Source organism: Carassius gibelio, chromosome A16, assembly GCF_023724105.1.
Source record: "Carassius gibelio isolate Cgi1373 ecotype wild population from Czech Republic chromosome A16, carGib1.2-hapl.c, whole genome shotgun sequence".
NCBI lineage: Eukaryota > Metazoa > Chordata > Actinopteri > Cypriniformes > Cyprinidae > Carassius > Carassius gibelio.
In genome coordinates, this window is record NC_068386.1 from 19,876,784 (window position 1) to 19,901,305 (window position 24,522).

At 37.2% G+C, this 24,522-nt stretch overlaps 1 protein-coding gene across 3 annotated transcripts in view; it reads right to left on the bottom strand.

The window, feature by feature from the left end:
• The window catches only part of ulk4 (unc-51 like kinase 4), a 220,656-nt gene that overhangs the window by 75,214 nt on the left and 120,920 nt on the right, over window positions 1-24,522 (bottom strand). For all 3 annotated transcript variants that reach the window (XM_052618919.1, XM_052618920.1, XM_052618918.1), the window contains exons 32-33: window positions 19,033-19,138; window positions 3,782-3,948 (exon numbers count right to left, since the gene is read on the bottom strand). In XM_052618919.1, coding sequence (XP_052474879.1) covers window positions 3,782-3,948; window positions 19,033-19,138 — 273 coding nt within the window. The remainder of the gene's footprint in view (window positions 1-3,781; window positions 3,949-19,032; window positions 19,139-24,522) is intronic.

Consider the following 24,522-nt stretch of genomic DNA (forward strand, 5'->3'; position numbering starts at 1 on the left):
TTCTAGTAGTTAAATCAACTTCCTGACTACAAACATGTCAAGTTTCAAAGCTGTCAGAGCTTGTGTGATTGATCTGCATTAGTTTATATGCCTTAACTCTCATACGGACAGGCTATATTTTAATCCTTTATTGGTGTTGTGGTGTATAACAATATCTGTTAATTTAACAATCTTAGCAGTTAAATATTTTTAGCCAAGAATCCATGTGGGAGACCTTAGAGATGAGGAAAAACATTGTTGGGTTTAGTTCTACCTCCGGTAGGGGTATCTCGAAAACTAAAGCACTTTTTGACCATTTGTCACTAGCCTGTCCAGTTCCAGTTTGTTTGGAGTTTCCTGTCGCTACTGCTAGTGGCTGGGATTGTTTACTCAAGTTAGCGTGTCGCCATTGTAGCTTCCTGTTTTCGGTTCCTATCTTCGAGGATTCTGCCCACTGCAGTCCCTGCGCTACCAAGGAGGAATTACCCACCAGGGACTTGTACCTACCATCTGGCCTTGTTTGTTCTCTTAAACAATTAATAAACACCATTGTTCATTCGCAACTGGATCCAGTGTTTCTGTCCCTGACACAGATGGATGGATGGATGAATAGATAGATAACTCTGGAGTCTCTCATTATAACAAACAAAGTATAACATGATATTTTTCCATATTAAAATCTCCTGTGTATTGTGCACTAACAAGTACTGTATGTCCATCTCCGATATGGTGACCTAGATAGCACACAAAATTATGGCATAATTATACCCTAATGACAGACATTTTGGGTGAACAGTTCTAATGTAAAATTTGGTTTTCAACATAGCAATACAACAACTGGTTTTTATTTATTTATTTTTTGTTAAAAAACTTCAAATTAATGGACGCGTAACAGGGAGAAACCTATAGCCTTATTAAATCAATTCACACTGAAAGTGAATGCGGAATAGAAAATAGCAACAAAAGAACAAAACACCTTTCTCAGGACAGTGGAAAGAATGTTGCAGCTTAAGCCCAACATTATTTAAAGGGGGGGTGAAATGTTATTTCATGCATACTGAGTTTTTTACACTGTTAAAGAGTTGGATTCCCATGCTAAACATGGACAAAGTTTCAAAAATTAAGTTGTACGTTTGAAGGAGTATTTTTGTTCCCAAAATACTCCTTCCGGTTTGTCACAAGTTTAGGAAAGTTTTTTTCGAGTATGGCTCTGTGTGACGTTAGATGGAGCGGAATTTCCTTATATGGGTCCTAAGGGCACGTCTGCTGGAAGAGCGCGCGCTCCTGTAGAGCAGAGCAATAATGTTTGTTCCCTGCATTTCGAAGATGCTTGTTTTACAAACAAGGCCCAGTTTGATGACGGATTTGCGTATAGTTTATTTCTTAAGGATGATGCAATCCCAACGAAAAAGGGTCACGATCGTGTGTTGGAACCGCAGGCGGTGAGTAAAACTGCTTAAAATATCTCTGCCTCCTTGTTAGTGCGTCTGCCTCCAATCGGAGACCCGGGTTCGACCCCCGCTCGGAGCGAGTCGTTGCTGCTGCTGCTCTCATTCAGTTTCATCCTCGGGATCTGATTCTGGATCATAAATAAACGGCTGAATCTGACTGTTAGCCATGGTTTGTTTTGGATGATGCTTTTTCCCTCACGGTAATGTCAAAGCGCCCACATGCTCTCAGCGCAAAAGCCTACTGGCGCTCGTGATTCTTTAGCTCCGCCCACACGTCACGCCTCCAGCCGGTCGTGTTTTTCCGGTACAGACTATCTTTCTCTTATGAATATTAATAAAACTAAAGACTTTTTGGAGTTATGAAGGATGCAGTACTACTCTATAGGTACTCAAGATTAACAGGATATTGAGTGAAAACGAGCATTTCACACCCCCCTTTAATATGTACATCAACATGCACAATCAATGAACAAGATGGATCCACTGTGGAGAAACCTACAACCCCTGGTCTCACTACACACAACACAAAATCAAACAGTTGCTCTGCACAAAGAGATCTGCTGTCTTTCACTGAACAGGATTTATATCAGAACCTGGACCTGCTGCAGTAATACCGCCAGTCCACTTTCTGTTGGTCAGTGTGGTGAATTCACATGGAACTTGAAAACAAAAAAAGAGAAAAATGTGCAAGGGAAACATATTCCCACACCTGAAACTCCTGATTGTGTGGATTCCTATTGAAATGACTGGACTTCACCTGTGAAATGTCACCAAGGCTATGTTGACACTGTCAGTTTTTGAGATTGACAACCGCATTTACTTACAGGTTTGAGTCTCGAAATGTCTCGTTCACACAGCAGCTTACATTAGCTTCTCAGATACGGTCTGTATAAACGTTCAATGGGAAACAAGCCCATATTCCTTACCAGTTACCATAGCGACAGTGACCAAAGTAATATCAAAGCTGGAGACGTCCATAAAACTGAAAGTCTTATTACTTTCTGAAACAAAAAGAGTCCAATCGGGCCACAAGTTTATCTGTCAAATCTTCATTAACTGAAAGCAGCTTTTATATCTGGGTGGAGAGCAGAACATTTGAGTCGCGCACAAACCACAAAACTGATGGGAGCGGCTCCAGTCAAGTTACTGAAACGACACATAAAAACACGCAACACACGGTAAAGACGCATATGTGCAGCAGAACGCCTCTCTCTCTCGCACTGTTTGTAGTGAGAGACAACTTTGTCCAGTACACTCAGTGCATTTTCTGAGAATGTGGATGTGAGTCCTGAAAAGTTTGGTTACAGAAAGCAGTTGTCAAACCTGTAAATAATCTTACTGTGTGTGAACGTAACTGCAGATAGACTTGGGTTAGATTAAATTTAATGTCTTAAAAAGTCTTCAATAAATGAAATTGTAAATGCTCATTTTAAGTTGTCTTATATTTTGGGGATGGAAAAACATAAATCATATATTTATTAATTTTTCAGGACATTATTGGTATTTTGACCACACAATTAATTGTATATATTATATTATTTTTAAAAATGTTATATATTTTTATATATTTATTATATAGAATTATATATATTTTTATATATTTATTATTTTGTTTTTTACAACTACTGGCCCGGCATGCAAAATACAGTATTTTACTTGGACCCTTCCTCCATGAACACTGCACAACCCACACAAACCCCGCAGCATGAAGAGGACACCAGATCCCCTGTTTGTTTTGGACACTTTTCCCCTTGGCCACTTTTAGTCCCTCTTTTACTTTATTTTTTGTTAATAAAAGCCTATCCGAGGCCTGACGCCACGCCCACTGTGTCTGTCGTTTGCTCGCCCCATCACACTACGAACAGGTCCATTTAATCAGTGTCGGAGCTTATCTCTGCAGGAAAGTGGATCTGTAGGGCCAGAGTTGCTCAGCAGTATTTTTTTTATGTATACTGTGCACTATTTACTCTATTCTATTGGACTAGACAGCAGAGTACACAGTGCTTAGTATACAGTAAGAGAGGGTACATCATTTAAGACAAAACTATGGGAGAAAGGATGACAGAAAATAAAAGTTTTGTCCACACTATAATCAGACCAAAATGACACAGAGCTGCCATTTAACATAATACACAAATCAGGTAAAACACTCTTTTGCAAAATTATTACATAAACTCTATATAATCGGTCTACCAATATTTATATTTTTATTTACATTATGTCAATTTTTTGCACAAAGTTTGTCATTGCATTATTTTCTTAGTATCCACAAATCAGCAAATACTTTGACTATATACATGTACAATCACTTGTACATTTGCCAGTAAATCAAAGAATAGAGAGAATGTTACCTGCAGGGCCAGTCGGACTACAGACGAAAGGTTTTTGAGTAGGCAGTGGATGATGTCCAGCAGACACAGGAGCAGAGAAGAGCAGCTCTTCAGCCCTGAGTGCATTTCTCTCACCAAATACACACCAGTAACTTCCACAAAGACATTACACACCAACTCAATTACACCTGAGAAGAGAGGTAAACACAAGCAAAATCATTCTTCTATACATCCATCGGCTCTGACTGTCCATCTGATGAACATTAAATATATAATTAAATAAACACAACTGCCAGGTCTGTCACACATTACTTACACTTAATATACAAACTGTTCGAAGTGGTCACAGTTACATACAATAATAAAGCATAAAACATCAAGATTCTCAGCTTATGGTGGAAAACACTTTAAGGTAGTCATTGAATGGCATTCAAAATTTTACTTAATATGATTTTTACTTGAATTACAATATATACGCTTATATTCGTTTTTTTATTTTTATTTTTACACAAATGCATTTATTAAGAAAGGACACACTCAACTGATTAGAAGTGAGAGCAAATACTTAAAAATGTCACACAAGATTTCTATTTCAAACAAATGCAGTTTGTTTGAGCTTGAATACAAAAAAAAAAAAAAAAAGAAACCCTATATATAATAATAACCATTATTAATTAAACTGTTGCACAATTTCACTCAATATCCATATAGCTGTGATGTCTGGATTGTAAATCCACAAAATACATATATATCATATTCCCTACTAAGTCTGTTCAGTCACCTGTCAGTTTTGAGTTATAACTCAAACACAGACCACACGTACCTGACATGAAGTTATCAGTTTATTTTGGGCAAAATAAAGTTTTCAAATCCTCCGGGTGAGAATACATTCTGCTTCAAATCAAAAGCCTTCTTTGCGTGAACATTGGGGTGGCATTGCCCAAATATTGCCAGATAGTGACGTAGACATGTGGGGGTAGAGGTGGGCAATATACATTTTGTTTAGAAATGTCATGATTCTTATGGTTTTACTATTTTGCAAGTTGTCTGAGCATTACAGCCAAACTAATTTCCCTATTATAAAGACATAACCTTTCAAGGTAAAAAAAAAAAAAAAAAAGGAATGGCAGATATTAAGCCCAAAGAGGGCGAAGATAAAAAAAAAAAAAAAATCTTTGGTTCTTATTTTTTATTACAAAGATAAAAGAATGACAAAGATACACATTACTACTACACGAAATAATATACAAATAAAACTAACAGTGCTTTATTTTCAGGTACAATAGGTGTATTTAGCAGGAGCATTTAAGAAACTGAATGAACAGATATAAAAGTAAAACACTACATAAACTGATTCCTAAAGGAACTTTCAAATTCAATTTGGACCAGCAACTGTTTGGTTACCCACATCCCTCAAAATATCTTATTTTCTGTTCAGCACAAGAAAGGAATTAATAAAGGTTTGGGACAAACGTGACAGTGACTACATAATGACAAATACAATTTTAGGGTGATCTATCCCTTGACAGTAATGACAGTAGGCTGCATGTTCAATAGTCCTACTGTCACTATAAGACTTGCACGCATCTAATATCCGAGTACATGAGCGGAGTGGAGCGGCAACAGTTTCCCCTCCGAGCTCCGAGCATATAATAATCTCTCCACTCCAGCTCTGCTCCAGGTTCACCCATAGACCGTCCACCATTTCCCTCACCACTCCGTGCTCACTGATACCAGAAACACCGCTCCGCCTTCGCTCCGTGGCTAAAGCATTTCAGTACGTTTGAAATGTTGTCCATAACGTAGCCTATATTAAAATAAATAAATAAAATAACAAGAGTTTCAAAGTGGCTTAGGCTATTGTGTGCAAACTTTTTTTTATTTTCACATGGCCAAACATGGTTGTCAGCAGAAAAAGGTATAATTGCTGCTTACTGCTGTGCAAAATTTGTTTGTGATGAAAATAACAGCTTTCATTTTCAGTTATTTTTTGTCAGTTATTTTATCTACAGATCGATGCATTTCTTACAGATTTCTGCTCATTCAAAATCAGATACAGATGAAGTAGCGCTGTAAGATTACATTTGTTTGAATGCATTATTGCAAAAGCGATTGCCTGTGAATGTGTTGTTCTCGTTTATATCATGATTTAACCCCGAAAATATTCAGTAAAAGGAACAGACAAACTCCTTCGGAACTAGCCTGTAACTTCCCGCTCGGCTATTGCCGTCAACTTTAGATAAATATGTACAATGTGAATTCTTGCTAAATATGCAGTTATATTACAACTGATACAATGTGCGCTGTAGCACAATACTACGATACTTCTTCAAAAGTAGACCGTGGAGACATTTTTATTGTCCACGATCAAAATTGTCATATCCCACACCCCTATGTGGGCGCGTTTGAATGCGCTGTTTTAGTGGGGTGTGGCAGAGTTGTAACTTTGAAAAAGAATATCTCTTTGGATTTGAGACTTTTATTTATAATTTAGTGTGGGGGTAAGATTCTTGCTCTAGAAAACATTTGATTGGAAAAAAAATTCTCCACTTCATTAAGAGTTTTTTAGTTTGTATTTCTGGACAAGAGCATCTATACCATGCAAACATTTCAAAGAGATTCAAACTGGATTCATGAAACATTCTTATAAATACAATTATTCTTAATTTTAATGTTCTTACCTTTTCTCTTAAGATAGGACAAAATTTAAGAACAATTAAAATTCTTGAAAAGGATCTTCTTAAATCATTGTAAATAATTTCTTAAGTTATATTCTTCAAAGTTAAGAAAGATTTCATGGATTTACTGGGTTATTTAAAATTTATTGTTATGATTAAGCATTACCACATACTAGCTACATATTAGGACTATAATTATGGACTTTCTGAAGTGTTAACAATTACTGATAATGTTAACATTAATAGGGCATGATTGTGTGTGATACTACTTCGCTGAATTAAAAATTCAGTTACAACTAAAATGAGTCAGATAAAGAGTTAGTTTTCAATTTTAGCCTTATAAACAGGACACATTTTCTGTAGCAGCATGCAAAAATAGTGTGTGCACTTATCAAGATTATTAACGATGCACAGATAGCGATATTGGTATCAGGCCAGATACTGCACTCCTACTCATGGCCTGATATCAAAGCTGATGACACACAGCAGGTAAAAATTGCTGCACCCAGACAAAGAAACGATGGAGAAAGAAATGGAGTTATTAGAGATGAAGAATGTCTAAGAAGTACACAGAGTGGTAGTATGGTTGAATAAGTCAAAAAGCAAGTAAATCTTTGCAGAAGTTACTAATGTTGCTTCACAGTAAGGAGGGGGGGGGGGGGGGGGGGGGGGCACTTCTGTTGCATGATTGCAGATCTATCTTGATTGCTGTTCACTCCTTTAGCACATGCATCATTTGGATTAAACTAAATCATCAATATGAAACAAACAAAAATTATAGGGCATTCACTATTAACAACATTTATTTTGGAGGTCAAGCACAACTTTATTTAAAGTGAACGTGAATCTAGCAAAATGCCCTAGACTATACGTGTCTCTCTCATTCTGCACCAATATAAATGTGTATGCACACTGTGCATGTTTTGCTTTCTTGATGTTAATTTCATTATATGAGTTGTATCTGATATAAGACATCACATTTCAGATGCTAAAAAAAGCATATTTCAGAAAATATGTTCCATCACTGTTACAAGATTAATTTATAATGAGTAGTTTCCTGCATTATCCCTGGAAAATGTCTTGTGAGTACAATACTGAGCTGTGCAATGGAGCAGCCTTTATGTGCAATTAAATAACAGAGCAATACAATGAACAGTGAAAGCAACAGAAGCTTTACAATAGATTTTAAAGGGTATAATTAATTGAGAAAATAAATGAAGGAATTATCTATTTGCCTTATGAAGCCAGTCAACATGTTTTCATAATACATATATACTTACACACACACATACACACATACACACATACACACACACACACACACACACACACACACACACACACACACACACACACACACTGCATTCTTTTCTGTTAAAAATAACTGTGGACAGTGGTTTGTGAATACTGATGCTTAGCCTAAACAATTTGATCGGGAGAATCCCTTCCTGTGACCCATGATTTGTCTGTATGTGTATTCAGAGCCAGTGAGAAACGGACTTTCATAATAATAAAAAAAACTGCATTAACGTGCAGCAAAATAATTATCGCCGTAAATCAATTAATGTGTTAACGCGATAACGCATTAACTTGCCCAGCCCTAATATATATATACAGTACAGACCAAAAGTTTGGACACACCTTCTCATTCAAAGAGTTTTCTTTATTTTCATGACTATGAAATTGACTATATATATATATAGGTGGTTTCATCGGGCGCACGTGCCTGGACCTAAGTTAACTTCCGGTCTGTGTTGTGTATATATCGGTCTGGCTGCAGTGCCTTCTACAAACACAGTTAAAGTCAAGGTGATGAGTAGACTGCAGTTGGGCTCAGGTGGTTGTGCTGCGGGATGTGTTTCCCATACATTTATTTATTTTTGGAGACTCGACACAATTTTAAAACTGATAGATTTTCAAAAAGGCTTCGTTAAATAAACATGAGTAACGTAACGATACGTACTGCACGTTTAGAAATAATAATTCCTTACATTTATGTTTAAATATCAAAACGAGGCACAGGTGTTTTTATATCGCTGTATTTCTGAAGGAGGACTTGCATGTTACAGTATATGCCTGATAAAGCAGCGTGTGAGCATAGCTCTGCTTTGTTTAGAGCTGTTACTGGGGAAACCTCTATTTCTCGCGCTTTATGTCTATGCTTTAAAACATCTCCTGCTGGCAAATAATGAATTTGCATTTTCATTAAGTCCGCCTGATCCACGCAGCAAACATATTTTGTTTGTTATCAAAAAATATCTACTCTAGAGGGACTTGGCTGTTGTTATTGATTCTATTTGGAAGTGTACCGGAAGTTAAGTTAGGTCCACAAAAGCGCGCACGCCCAGTAACGTTTGTTTATGTTGATGCCGTTGAAACAGTCTATATATATATATATATATACAGACACACACACACTCACTGACAAAAGAAAAAATCTTATCATGCCTTGATTTTTTATTATTTAATTATGACAGAAAGGTCAGACTTTGCTTAGATAAAAGTCTTGTAGGTTAACAGAAATATTGTACAGTACAGAGCATAAAGTCATGACTCCCATGAGCTTGGAGGACTGCATCAATACGTCTCGGCAATGCAGACATCCCAAGTCTCCCGGAAGTTCCGGGAGTCTCCCGCATATTGAAAGCGGCTCCCTGAGACCCGCAAATTAGTTAAAATCTCCCGGAATCTAGACCGAGCGAGCAAAAGCACGCATGCGAAACAGATACTGTGTTTCAAACAGTGTAGCGCGCACGGCAGAGAGGGAGAGGGAGCGAGAGACCTTGCGTGTGTGTGCTAATGTGTGTGTGTACGAAGCGCATGTCAGACAGAGAGCATCCTGATTGGCCTGTTTCTGCAAATCAACCAATCAATTGTCAGTGTGGGCGGGCTTTTATCTCTTTTCCCGAACAAAAATAATCAGTTATGTATCTCTAGAAAAAGGAGCACCATGGCAGAGGGAGAGTGCCACAAAAAAAAAAAAAAAAAAAAAAAAAGTATACAACATTTATGGCAGACTACACCAAAGTGTGTGTACCCCTGTCTTATAGATGTAAAACATAATGACAGTCTTGCTCAAGCATTGCCCCTGGCAGGTTATGTGATTGCAAAAGGCATGTTGAGGTGAGTTGACAAGTTTAATTTCATCTGCATATTATTCAGGCTAGTTGCCAAGGCTATATGAAAACAACAAACTCTTTAGACCGGTTTAAAGTTGCAATGGAAAATAAATAAAAGCAGTTTACATAAATTGTATAAGCAGATTATATAAATGGTAAAAGTAATCTACATATTTAAATATAATTAACGAATAATTACATAGGCCTATAGCTTATAGAAATTATATTTCATGCTATATCTTTTAGGGACCACAACATGTAAGGGAGGCTAAGCGCAGGGAAGGCTGCTCCAATATATCTCAGTTCTCCCATTCAGATAGGCAAAGTCTCACTGAGAAGGTGACTACAGCTGAGATGTATTTCCTTCCTTTTTTGGGGGGGGGGGGGTCTTCGGGATACCTCCTTTTTGCAGTTTGCGATGTCTGGCAATGACTCAAATAACTTATTAATAAAGTAATCTGGAATGGCAAAGAAAGCATTCTTGCAGGATTCACAGAGTTCATCAAGATTATTTGATTTCCTCTTCAATGCCTCTACCTTCATCTTAGCCCAAACATGCTTAATAATGTTCATGTCTGGTGACGGGGCTGGCCAATCGTGGAGCATCTTAACCTTCTTTGCTTACAGGAACTTTGATGTGGAGGCTGGAGTATGAGAATGAGCGCCATCCTGCTGAAGATTTTGCTCTCTCTTATGGTTTGAAATGTAATGGGCAGCAAGGATGTATTGATACCTCAGGCTGTTGATGTTGTAATCCACTCTGCAGATTTCTCGCACGGAAAAATCAACCTTCTGCCACTTTTCCACAGTCCATCCTTCCTACAAACTGTTTTTGTAGATACAGTTCTAATGTAGCTCTGCTATAGTTGAAAGGGGCTGGCCCTGGACTGTCGAACCAACAAACGGTCCTCTCAAACAGTTGTCTGACGGGGTCTGCCTGACATGTGCCTGTCATGAACGTCACCAGTTTCTACAAATCTTTTTCTTATTCTGGTCTTCGTTTCTGAGTTCCCAACACCTGTCCACCTAAAATTGAGATAAATTATAGAGGTCTGCCACCTTAGCAGGAGACTTGGTCTTCAGGATCTTGATGATCAGCACTTTGGTCTGTGGTTGAATCTTTGGCATGCTGTCAGAGGTCAGGATGCATTTCAGCAACACTTTAGTATAGGGTCCAATTCACACTAATAACTAGTTGCTTATTAGCATGTCTATTATTAACATATTGGCTGTGTATTAGTGCTTATAAAGTACATATAATGCATGACATCCATAATCCTACCCAATACCCTAAACTAAACAACTACCTTATAAACTATTAATAAGTAGCAAATAAGGAGTTAATTGAGGAAAAAGTCATAGTTAATGGTTAGTTAATAGTGAGAATTGGACCCTAAAATAAAGTGTGACCTGCATTTCAAATGAAGGTTGGGTTTGCTGAGGTTCTTCTTCTTCACACCAGGGTATGTGTTACAGTATTTGTCACAGGTGATGCTCTAGGTGATTGCTTGAATCCTTTAAAGATATGACAATACTTCTGTCTAAGCAAAGTCTGACCTTTCTGTGCTAATTAAATAATAAACAAATCAAGGCATGATAAGATTTTATTTTGGTAAAATAAGGGTATTCTAGAGGCCTTTGCCTTTCATATAGGACACTTCTGATTCCAAATGATCAACTAGAAGTTGATATATATACTGCTCAAAAAAATAAATACTGTAAAGGGAACACTTGTGTGTTACTTTGTGTTGTTAAGTGTTCCCTTTTTTTTTCTGAACAGTTTATATACATTCCCTGATATGGTACCTGATATGGTGGTATGACAATAGAGGTATCTGTATTGCCAAGCATCAGAAATAAAAGTATTAGTATTGGATTCATTCTGGAAAAACTGTTATCGGTGCATCTCTAATGATTGTTATGGTATTCTGCAGTACAAAAAATAAATAAACAATTCCTTATAAAATAAAAAGTGTTCTTCGCTGAGTTTATCAGTGTGTTTTGAGCAAGAACCACAATTTATTAAATCAGATAAAAACTGTTATTTCCTTCTTAAGAAAAAAAAAAAAGAAGTGTCCTCATATATTTGAGAGCTTCTTAAGATTTTTTTTCAAGAATTGCACTTAGGAAATTCTAGGATTCGATATTTGATATCATCACATGCCTACTGAACAAACCTTTTAGCAAGTGATCAATACATCCAAACACAAGGACATACTGCTCTATACAGAAGAAAAGCACAACACTCAACACTAAATACAATTATATCAATAGTATAAATTTACTGCATTGGTGCACACTGCGGACTATAAACTCAACACAAACAACACTAAAAGGTGAAGTGCCCACTTGGAACACAGACCATTTCCAGTTACAGTGTATTGGGAAAGGCATGAGAAAGGGTGTGTCTCTGTGTGTGTGTGTGTGTGTGTGTGTGTGTGCGCGCGTTGAGTCTTCCAGTCCCAGCAGTAATAATCATGAGGAGTTGAGGAAGACCTCAGGCTATCACTCTGTTTATCTGAGATTAGCACTGCAGTTATCTGAGGTGAAGGACCCACGCATGTACTGTAATTCGCTGCTTGACAAATTATGCAAAATGAATACAACGGCAATGCCATCAACAATACAAATCCACTGCTGAATGAAGAAAACACAGCCAAGGCTGTCACCTTCAATACAGGGGAAATACAGATAAAACTGAAACTGCAGCCTGGAACGTTCACAGTTTTAGTGAATTATCATAAATGCACACAGTGCAAAATTACTCCTGAAATTTGTATGTAAATATTGAACTGAAACGCATATGCAGGTCCTAAAAGAGCTGTGAGCAGTATTTCAGTGCTGCTTCTAAAACAGAGAGTCTCTTGCCATACACTGAATATTTATGCTTACAGCTGTACAGTTACATTTATGTTACTTATTTTCTTTTGGTACTGAATTTATTGCTATTACTTCCAGTAAAATAAGTCATGGAAACATGACTTTAAGATATGGATATTTTTCCACCTTCCATGAGCAAAGCAACAACAAATAAGTCAGAAGTTCACATATTATGAGGAAATTCCTCTTTAATGTCTTATTCTGCATGACCACATTCTAGATCCCTTAACCGTACACAATACCTTAACATTCCTACTAAAATAACTACCTTACTATGAATAAGAAGCAAATTAGGAGTTTGAGGAAAACTCTTCCCTAATCTAAAGTGTTACTGTGCTTTACACCGTGTTCATGTTAACAAATTTTAACCAACAACCTTATTGTAAAGTGTTACCTGAAACACTACACTACATTTTATTGAAGAACTTGTTAGCAACTATTAATTTTAACTGAAGGACAAAACAAAACAAAACAAAAAAATCTGCTTTTTGCATTATTTTTGTTTTCTAGGTTTAACAATCATTGCATAAACAAGAAAAAAAAACTCCACTTAAAGGGTTAGTTCATCGAAAAATTATCAGAAATACTCAAAATTATGTCACTAATAATTATGGAGAACGAGTCAGTCTTTTGTTCATTATCTGGCTCGGCTTGGTGTTTATCTTCAGTTCTCTGTTCACAGCAGTTCAGTCAGTGTTTGAGTAAATGAATTACTCCGGGATATTGGTTTGTTTAAACTCAGAGGGAGTGTCAGTCACATTAAAAAAGTTAAAAGCTTAAATCATTTGTGGATTAATGCTTATTGGAGACGCAAACCATTTAAAATGATTCAGTTCAATTTGGTGAACTGGTTCCAAAAGATCCGGTTACATCGAATGATTCGTTCGAGAACCAGATATCACAAACAGCTTTGTTTTGAACGCGCTCACAACAGACATAGAAGAGAAGACAATGCTGAATAAAGTCATAGTTTTTGCTATTTTTGGACCAAAATGTATTTTCGATGCTTCAAAATAGAGCTGAAGATCTTAATTTCTATCATCTTACGCGGGCTCGGGCTTGCGCTCCGGTTTGTGAGGTAACCGAGCGGTCATGTGACGTGTTTCGATTAGCGTGAGAAAGATGCGAAAATGAATGTTGAGCAGGTGTAATGGAGGCTTGCCTGTGGCGATTACGTTTTGGTTGCACCAGCAACTAAAGCAAACTCTGAGGTGTGGAAAAGTTTTGACCATGCTTATAATGAGAATAATGAGTGAATAATGACGCACCATCAGTGAGCGCAGGAGCGCGCTGAAGACATCTACAGTGGATTCAATCATTTTCCTTCACAAAAACATGTAGACCTAGCCTAATCTCTGTGAGTAAAGGTTTTTCAAATGATAACTAAACATTCATTGAGTCTTAAATGCATAATGTTGACAGAGTATTAACGCTAATGTTGGCATTATTCTTTTATTAAATAAAGCAAATCCGGCGGAGCCTCAATCTTAATTTAAAATCTATCTTAATTTTTTTTTTTTTTTAAATGAGTCGTTTTTATTGGTGCGTTTGTCTATTTATAGGTTAAATGAGCCTATGTCTAGAGTGCTGAGATGTTACGATGTCACAGAGGACTTGTTTTATTTCTTTATTCTGACTTCCAAGTGGTCTAGTCTACATTAGTTATGAGTAAATTATGTTAAAACATGAATAAATTACTCATTGTTGACAAAAGGCAAAAGAGCTGTGTGCGTGCGCACATTTGAATAATGTCGGGCTGTAAACGGGTTCGGGCTTTAAAAAAGCTGTCAATCAAAATGTACTTGTCGGGCTCGGGCCAACACCTGTCGGGCTCGGGTCCTGTCGGGCCTAACTTTTAAGGCCCGATTACAGCTCTACTTCAAAATATTCTAACTGACCCTCTGATGTCACATGGACTACTTTGATGATGTTTTTCTTACCTTTCTGGACATGGACAGTAAATGGACAGGGACTGAGAGCTATTGGACTAAATCTAAAAAACTTAAACTGTGTTCCAAAGATAAACGGAGGTCTGACAGGTTTGGAACGACATGAGGGCGAGTTATTAATGACATAATTTAGGTTTTTCGATCAACTAACCCTTTAACATCCGTGGACCCGTTCTACTGCACAAAAAGTTCTTATTTTGGAAAAATGTTTTTTAGATTATTAAAATGTTCTTCAGACTAAATATATATATATATATATATATATATATATATATATATATATATATATATATATATATATATATATATATATATTAGTAACTGATCACTGAAACATTCTTTCAGGAAAATAAAACGGTTCACTGTGAAAAACCTTCATTTTTTAGGAGTGTATACAAACACATGCAAACAACAACATATTATTTGTGCATTAAATAGCAGTCACATAATATATGTATGCATTTGTGTCATGCACTGAGCTTACAAAAACATATATCATTTTGTTGCATGCAATGGTAAAGAACAGCATGCATTTGTGGAAACCTTTGATGCTTTCAACTCAGAGAGTGAAATAACACTGACTAGATCAGAAGCTACTGTTGTGGTGCCTATATATATAAACTGTCTTATCCACCTTATTTTTCCCGTTATAACAGCTTTTTTGTAAATTTGTCAATTTAATGTGGCTTCCGGTGTAATTCACTTCTAGTTATTTTTACCTGTACAAAGCTGCTCGTTATGCCTCTTGAAACTGCAAAATAGTAATTTTTACCACATTATTTTAATGTATTGTCTTAATTATAAATAAACAGGTTTGCAGCTCATCAGTTTTACCATTTGATATTCTTCTTGTAATATCCCTATATTGTTATATCATCTAATGAAACAGAAGTCATGCACATTCAAGAAAACTGCGTACTTCCACGTTGATAAAAAGGTGAATAAAATATAAACTATTACTGGATAGTTGACAAATGCATTTATATACTGTAGATCCTAAAGGGATAACCCACCTAAAACTAAAATTCTCTTTCATCATTTACTTACTCATGTTGTTCCAAACCTGTATCGCTTTCTTTCAACCTTGGAAAACAAAAAGATATTTTGAAGATGTTGCAAACTAAAGTTTCGGTTACCATTTATTTCAATTGTATGGACAAAACAAAAAACAAAAAAACAAATACAACAGAAGTCAAAGGGAACCAAAACTGTTTGCTTATCACCATTCTTCAAAAATATCTTCTTTGATAATATTAGCAGAAGAAATTAATCACTATTATTTTAAATAGCAGTATATTCTGCTACTTTTCTGTAAGTAAATGCTTTTTCAAAAAATGTGTTTGAGTAGTTTAACTACTTAAAATGTTATGACTAACTTGGCAAGCTACAGTTTCAAAGTATAATTTCTGTACACTGAACTCCCTTATTTTCCACAGCCTCAGTGTCTGATTTTCTTCCTCTTGCTTATTTCTTTTGCATCTGTTATCTTTCACCCCAACAAATCTCACCAATTATAACTCATTTTTCAATCTACTCTGAACCCCACCACAACGCTCTTACTCCCTCCATTACTTCTTGTGTCTGTGTCCCGTGCCCATGATCTCTTGCTCACACCTAAAAGAACCAATTGCAGCATTTCCCCCCTTCTAGAGCAGAGCAGCGCTGAGAGGGCTGGCATTAGCAAGATAGCACTAATTGTAGAGGTTATATTTAGTGCTGGATCAGAGGAGGAGTGCTGATAATGATGGTGGCTGTATGAGATGGCTTGCAGATGACCCTGTGATGTAAAAAAAAAAAAAAAAAAACTGTAGAGGCCAGGGATTGTTGAGTCAGATCCCTGTCTGCAGCAGCCTGGTCTGCTTAGAGAGAAGAAGTGGTCCATGAGGGGTTGTTGTGATATGGAGAAGTCTAGATCATAGGCCATTACAGGCCTCTACTTATTTGGATGATGTGTGTGTGTGTGTGTGTGGGCATGTTTTTGTGACATATCAGGACACAACTCTGTATAATGACATGGGTATGACACAGGCATTACAAGGAGAGGGGGACTTATGAGGACATAACCCATGTCCCCATTTTCAAACTCTTATAAATCATACAGAAAGAGTTTTTTTTTTTGAGTAAGTAAAAATACTCAAAGTTTCCTGTAAGGGTTAGGGTTAGGTGAAGGCCCACATAATATACAGTTTGTACAGTACAAAAACCATTATGCCTATGGGATGCCCCCACTTTTCACAAAAACAAACGTGTGTGTGTGTGTGTGTGTGTATATACCCCCCACCCCCATGAATGAATGGCCAATGTTTTACATGGCAGACCTCATTCCTTTCCACATATGATGATATGACAAATGTTACCCTGGGCCACAAAACCTTTTCGAAAAAATAAGTTTTGATACATTTACAGTGGGAAATTTACAAAACATCTCCATGGAACATGATCTCTACTTAATATCCTAATGATTTTTGAGATAATAGAAACATTCAAATTTTTACCATACAATGTTTTTTTTTTTTGGTTATTGCTAAAAATATACCCCAGCAACTTAAGACTGGTTTTGTTGTCCAGGGTCACATATAATGAGACAGTTCTTCATGGCTAACTAGCATGAAAGTGATCTGAATGGTCATCTTGTGCAAGCCAGGTTTCAACACAAATGAACCTGGACCATGTGTTTTGCTGTATTAGTAAATATTGCTTCTTTAGATGCTATTACCATTTATTATTTATATATTTAAATACGCTACATTTGGTGTTATTGCTAATGTAATGTATTTTAAATTATTTTTATTTTATTACTTTTTTCTATTGGAAGTTATGTGTCTGTGGCAGGTGGGGGGGCTTGGGGGTTTGTAATCAGATACACTAAAACATGGATTTGCTTGTTTACTAATTTGAAGGCTGCTCAATAGATAAAAATGCTTTGTTTTTTACAACTATTGTTCATATTATGTAAAGTGCTTACATCATACAAGCTTAGACGTGGTTTAAGAACAAATGGTGCCACCAAATGACATGCAAAGTTAGTTACAAACCTGATTAGTAATTACTAAGAAAATTTGGTGTGATAAACATTTTAATTACTGTTAATAAGTCTGTTCAGACCAGCATGAACATTCACATGCTGTGATAACATCAGAAGAGCCACTGTTTCTTAGCAGCAACAATGAGAAACCCTAAGCGACCTAAAAATGAAAATTCTGACAACGCCTCCTAACACTTAATGCCGTTCTAAACCTGCATGATTGACTTTCTTGATCACCACATGAATAATGTTGATAACTAAACAGTTTCAGTTCCCTTTGCTGTCCACTGGAATAACATGAGATTGAATAAATGACAGAATTATCATTTTTGGGTGGACCATCTCTTTAAACATATACATGTACGCAATTCCAACCCTAAAACCTGATTGGTTGAAAGGCATTTTCTTAAAGAATAAAAAAAGATGTAGAACCAGTAAAATCACGGTTACCCTCTCAGCTACTGCTCCCTTCCTATAATGTGCGCCAATAACGTTACTTAATGCAGTCAATGTGAATCTCTTCTCTACACCCGTTTGTACATAATGCAAGTGCGAAACAACGCTCTTTTTTTCTACAGTGTGTTGAATGTGGAGAGTGTGGGTGAATCTGACTCATCTCTTTTTGTAAAAAAACAAACAAACAAACACATCACACACACACACACTCACACACACACACCTCAGTGTCCATCTCCCCCATCAGACAGCAATGCGGCAATGAAAAAGCATGCAGGTCCAAAACTGTCAACATGAGTACGGCTATAGGAATCCATTATTCAATAATTCAGCCCAGTGAGCTGAAAGCATCAAGGTGACTCTGGGCATTCACTTGGCAGACTGGGGGAAAAAACTGCCTTGCATAGGCATGAACAGAGAGGCAACAGACAGCAACTTGTGCAGATGAGAGAATGAGTAAGATGCTGCCCAGTATCTAGTGTCAAATACAGACATTATTAAAAAGGAACTAAAAACATTTATTTCATTAGGTTTTTGACGTTTAAGTGGCTCTGTTTAATGTGAGTGGTTTCATTGTATGATTTACATTGGTGTCATGCAGTGTTGGTATTGTATGTTTGTAATGTTATTTAATTTTACATTTTAAGTTTTAATTATCTCTATGAAGCACTTTCTTGCAGTTTGAAAGTGCTTTATAAATCAAAGTTTAGTTGAGTAGCTGGGTAGATAGCGTCAGATGACAACAGGAGGAGACGGGAGGCTTTTGCAGATGCCCAAGCCCGAACAGTGTGTGAAGTAGGGGCTAGAGAGGCGGGACACTAAGTACACAAGGTCTACAGAGTCGTCACACAAGAGTCCACACTGATAAAAGCAGCAGTATCTGGTGGAAGCTCTTAAAAAAAGGCAGCTGAATGCCCTCCCCATCCATCAGAGTCACACACACACACACAGAGTCAGACAGTGAGATGAGAGCAATAAGGGTCTGGTTATGGAATGAAAACACTCCAAAACAAAACAAGGGCAGCTCTCTGAATGCAGGCCCTTTTCATGTGCGTGGCAGTGTCTGGGTGAAAAGACCGTGTGGGTTTGTGTTTTCTGGTTCAGAGACAGGCTAGTAACCGCAGGGCGGATATATCAAAGCGAGTAACGTTCAGATGCACTGCACCTTGCTGGTAGAACGGTCGGAGGTCTGTGCCCTTCTGTCCAATCAGATTGCAGAGGAGAGCCATGGCGTTCTGCATCGTGCTGCCAACTGTGTTATTCTGGTGCACCTGAAAAAAAAAAAAAACACAAAAAAACTCATAGTAAAAACTCTAAATATATAAATCAATATCAGAGAGAAAAAAATAATAATAAAAAACCTTGTGGCCCTTGCAAACTTACAAGCAGGCCCCAGTAAGACTTTACATATCATTATATTAAAATACTCTTATTTAAAATGATAAAAGAAAACAGAAAATAAAAATGCACCACATTTAAATTATAAACATGTTTTAGGTTGATGTGATTTATCACAAAAGAGGTACATATCAGCTACGTCTCAGCCTAGATAGGAGGGCTTTTGAATATTGTCTCAAACAAAAGGGTTGAGAACCACTGTTCTAATTGATTTGCATGGGTAGAAGGCAAATCGTGCAAACAATTATATCTTCACTTGGAAGGAGAGATAATATATTAACATAGGGCAGCAATGGGTATAATTCATTTTAAAGTAATCGGTGACAGTAAAATAATTATATTTTTGGTAAAGAAGCAGTCTAAGGGCCAAATTTACTAAACAGGGAAAATTACTGTGAGAAAGCAATCCCACAAAAGCACAGATTGGAGTGGAAAGTTCTGCAGGTGATCTACTGACAGCAAGCAAATTAAAGAACACAGAAACACCCATATCATTCCCATAATGACAAACGCAATCTAGAGAGCAGCACAAATTAGCAACTATCGCAGCCATGTCAAGTGCTAAATGGTTTACAATTACCAGAAAATGTTCTGCCACATATGCGTTTGCAAAAGGTCAGCAGCTGAAAAAACACACTGTTTGTCATTGGTAAATCCTGACAGTAGTTTCTTTATGCCAAAGGAGGATTTGTGCTGATAAATCTGGCACTATAATGTAAGCTACTGACTCTCAGTTATTACAATTACTTATTAATTGGGTTACACATAATGTAACCATGTAAATAATGTAAACCATGTATTACAATTAGAGCTGAAGAGCTTTGGGATCTTTGCCCCGAACCCGACGGGACCCGATGGGACCCGACAGGTTCAGTTGGGTTCGGGCTTAATTTATATCATCTTACGCGGAAGTGTGGAAAAGTTTTGACCATGTTTATAATGAGAATAATGAGTGAATAATGACGCACCATCAGTGAGCGCAGGAATGTGCTGAAGCATTCCTCAGTGGATTCAATAATTTTCCTTAAACAAAACATGTAGGCTTAGCCTTATCTCTGTGAGTAAAGGTTTTTCAAATGATAACTAAATATTTATTGAGTCTTAAATGCATAATGTGGACGGAGTATTTACGCTAAGGTTGGCATTACTCTTTTATTAAATGTCAACTGCTGGCGAAGCAAATCCAGCGGAGCCTATATCTTAATTTCGTTATTGCCAAATACCCATCTTAATTTAAAATTTATCTTAATTTAATTTGTTAAAAAAAGAATCATTTTTATTGGTGCGTTGGTCTATTTATAGGCTAAATGAGCCTATGCCTATTTAGAGCGCTGAGATGTTATGATGTTACAGGACTTATTTTATTTCTTTATTCTGACTTCCAAGTTGCCTAGTCTACGTTAGTTATGAATAAATTATGTTAAAACATGTATAAATGACTAATCCTTGACACAAGGCAAAAGAGCTGTGTGTACGCGCACATTTGAATAATGTTGGGCTGTAAACGGGTTCGGGCTTCTAAAAAGTTGTCAATCAAAATGTACTTGTCGGATTCGGGCCGAAACCTGTCGGGCTCCGGTCCTGTCGGGCCTAACTTTTAAGGCCCGATCACAGCTCTAATTACAATTAAATATCTTTAGTGTGATGGCTAAAGGGCACTTGCTTCTTTAATAGGTTATTGCAAAGGACAAATGAGAGAACGAGACTCATCTCAGGTAAACAAGCAGACATACCTGCACAAATACACGTGTGACACAAGCAATGCACCAGGGTTTGTGGAGCAATGGTGGCGAGCTAACTTTTGACTCTGCACTTTTCTACTGGGATGGTGCACCAGCATTTGCTGTAAAGGGTTAAACCATGCTTTACTGCTCACTGGTGCTTAAAAGTAGTGAATCGATTCAGTACACAGTATACACTAATGTTTTGATATTTTTAGTGAATGTGACCTATGCAAAGCACGTTCATTCAAGACATGCATTTAATAAATGAAGAATATAAGTGTCAAAAACGCCTTTTCAGTTCAGCTGAATGATAATGTACAACTTTAACTGATATTACTAATTTGAATATATCTAAATATGATAAATTAATATTAATAAACATTAATATTACCCATAATGGTTAAACTTAGACCACTTCAGACACTCTTTTATCTAGAATATCACCTTACTCTTATTAGTAGACATAATTTAAGGTTAGTAGAATAAGTTAAAGTTACTTACAGTCAAAAGAATCAATTGACTGACTGTTAAAGTGTCTGAAGTTTGCTAATACTCGAATGAATGACATGTAGTTGCAAAGTTACTTATAATGAGCAGAATGTCTAAAGTGGTCTATTAAAGTACTACCAAAAAAAAAAAATACTATTTTGTAAAGAAAAATAATAAAAATAAGCCACAGTACAGTGATTTAATCAATGTTAGTAATTTTGGTGATTTTAGTAGTTAGTAATTTTACCCCATGTTGTGCCAAATAGCTAGCCGTAGCAGCCTTTTTGTTGCTTACTGCTGAAATCCAAGGCAGTAAAACACTTCCAGTTAGACAAACACTGCCTGCTACAAAAACCAGAAACAGAAAAAGTGCAGATCATCAATTCCACGTTTGTGTAGCATCTATTTTCAAGAGTGGAGAGTGAACCTAACCAGAGAGGACAGAGAAGCCAAGCCTCTGCCCTTCTCATCTCTCCCTGAGGGTGGACACCCAAGGCTGGGTGAGGCCAACAGGGGGTGCTGGGTAAGGCTGGAGGTGTCAGGATGGTGTTGTCTAGGTCTTTCGACTCTAGGGTCAATGACACTGTCTAATGCTGCAGTGAGCTCAGGTCCAGAGGCCGATTAAAAACATGATAAACAGACAGAGAAAAGCAGAAAGGCAGCAGCAGAAGGAGGGAAAAAAATCGATGGGGGTTTTAATTAGAGGTCTGAGTGAGGCTTGGGAAATAAAGAGAGATAGAGATAGAGGGGTCTGGCCAACTCTACTGGCTGACAGACAGATGGAGAAGGGTATGTCCGTCTCAGGGGAATCTCCGAGCCCCTCCACAGGCTGTGCAAGAATTTTCAAGGCCTGGAATCATTACGTTTTCCACTTTATTTCTGCACAGAGCCTCGTGAGAGGTGGAGTGGAGGGGTCGTGCATTCATCAGAACCTTTAATCCATACATATAGAAACTTCATGAGAGACAATGAGGAAACATTTAATATTGGATCTGTGATAAAAAAAGCTTGTTAAACAAAACCAGCGTTCATGTCGCAAAGTTAAGTGAAACAATCATCCTAAACTTACTAAGGTAGAATTGGATTTTTACCAATGAAGGTTGTCTCTAATATTTGTAGAAAGACAACCATTAAGGCCCCTATGTACGCTAAGCAAAATTAGAGAAAGAATTGGTGTGACGTCATTTGGAGTTTGCTTTGGAAGTTTCGCCAAGAAATATACATATTGCCAAAGCAAACTTTCCACAAATGTAACTCCTCCAAGCTGGTAAACACCTTTAAGCTAAAACTTGTCCATGGTGATTTGTTGACACGGAAATCCTCTCTGGTTAATTTCTTCCATTAAGTCTGTCGAGGTCAGACATGAGTAAAAATATGAACACACTGGAGAGTAGGCCTGGGCGAAAAATTGATTGAATTAATTAATTCAAATTTTTTGTTACAGGCGATTAAAAAAAATAAGCATTCGGATACAACATCGTACAGTTACTTGATAAGACTGTTATGACTTTTTATATATTTTTTCATAGTTATCACTGAACAAGTATGTCGTGTTAAAGTGAAATAATTTTTAACTTCTAAAATAATATTTATCATGCAAACAGAGAGATGTCATGACAAACGTTTAGTGATCATTTGAACACGACTGAATCCAATCAATGCACACATTTTCATTACGCAGAACACTTTGAGCGAGTCTTAATGTTAATGAACTTCACTAAACAGATGTTTGTGTTCCGCGCAAACCAGCAAAAGGTAAATATGCAAACATGTAGGACAAGTAGACAATGAATCCGTATCGAAGCTGATTATTGACCTACTCTTGAGAGAGAACTGATTTGGTTTTTGAGAGACTGAGATGCGCAGCGCTGCTGTTTGATTGGTGAGTGCGCTGTGCTTATTCCATTCATTCGTATCATATGGTAGCCTAAGCTTTCAATATTTGCCTTTTAAATATATAAAAATAATATAACGTGTAGCTATGATGTATTATTATAGGTAAAATTACTCTTGCAACGCTCTGATTTCTGAGAGATGCACAGAGAGGCGACAACAATGCAGTGTTTGATTTGCGCTCTTTTCACTCATAAAGTTTACATTCATTCTCTTCTGGCGCTGATGCCCTGGCTCACCTGTTATCTAGCAAACACCAGACTGTGTCAGCTTTAGCCGAGTATTCAGGCAGAATTATTCCTTGTGCGTTATTCGTTTTTTAAGCCATTATCCGTGCCATTCCGAATAAGGTATTCGGCTTCAGGCACAACCCTAATTATTACATTACATATTTTATTTGTACATGCAACATAGATAAGGTCATATAGTAACAGCTCCACACAATATTGTAATTCTAAAATTCACGTCGTACTTGCAAACACTTTGTATGCATTATGGTTAATGCATGCTGGAGTAGTCGATTGTTTCCGACAGTGCTCGACTAGTCTATGCAAGCCCTAGTACAGTATGACAAAAATGTCGCTGTATTTATGTGCGCATGTCCAGTAGAGCCAAACGTATCCATTCTAGCCTTGCTGCGCGCATTTGTCATATCCCTAGCTTTGCGTGTGTCTGTGCACTGTGCCAAGGCATAGTCATATACATTTTTGACCACAGATATAATGTCAACAAAAAATAAATTACATAAAAATTATTTGACCTTACAGTTCCAAACTTTGTTTGTTTATCCAAGTTTAGCTCCCAGGGTCGGACTGGGGGTAAAACCAGTACTCATTAGCAAGGCCCCAAAGGAAGAGAGGGCCCCTTGAAAAGTATGAATCTGAAATATATATTTTTTACCTGGATATTTTCATGGTTGGGGGCCATGGGGGCCCATCAGGACTGCCTATGCATAGGGCCCGGGATCTTGTTTAACGCCCCTGTTAGCTTTAACCCTAATTATACACACTTGAACCTAATCAAGCTCTTATTAGACACACTAATCTTCCAGGTGTTTTAAGGCCAGTTGGAGCAAAACTTTTCAGGACATTGGCCATCCAGGATGTAGTTTGGAGACCCCTGTCCTACAGAGTTGTTACTTTGCACATGCT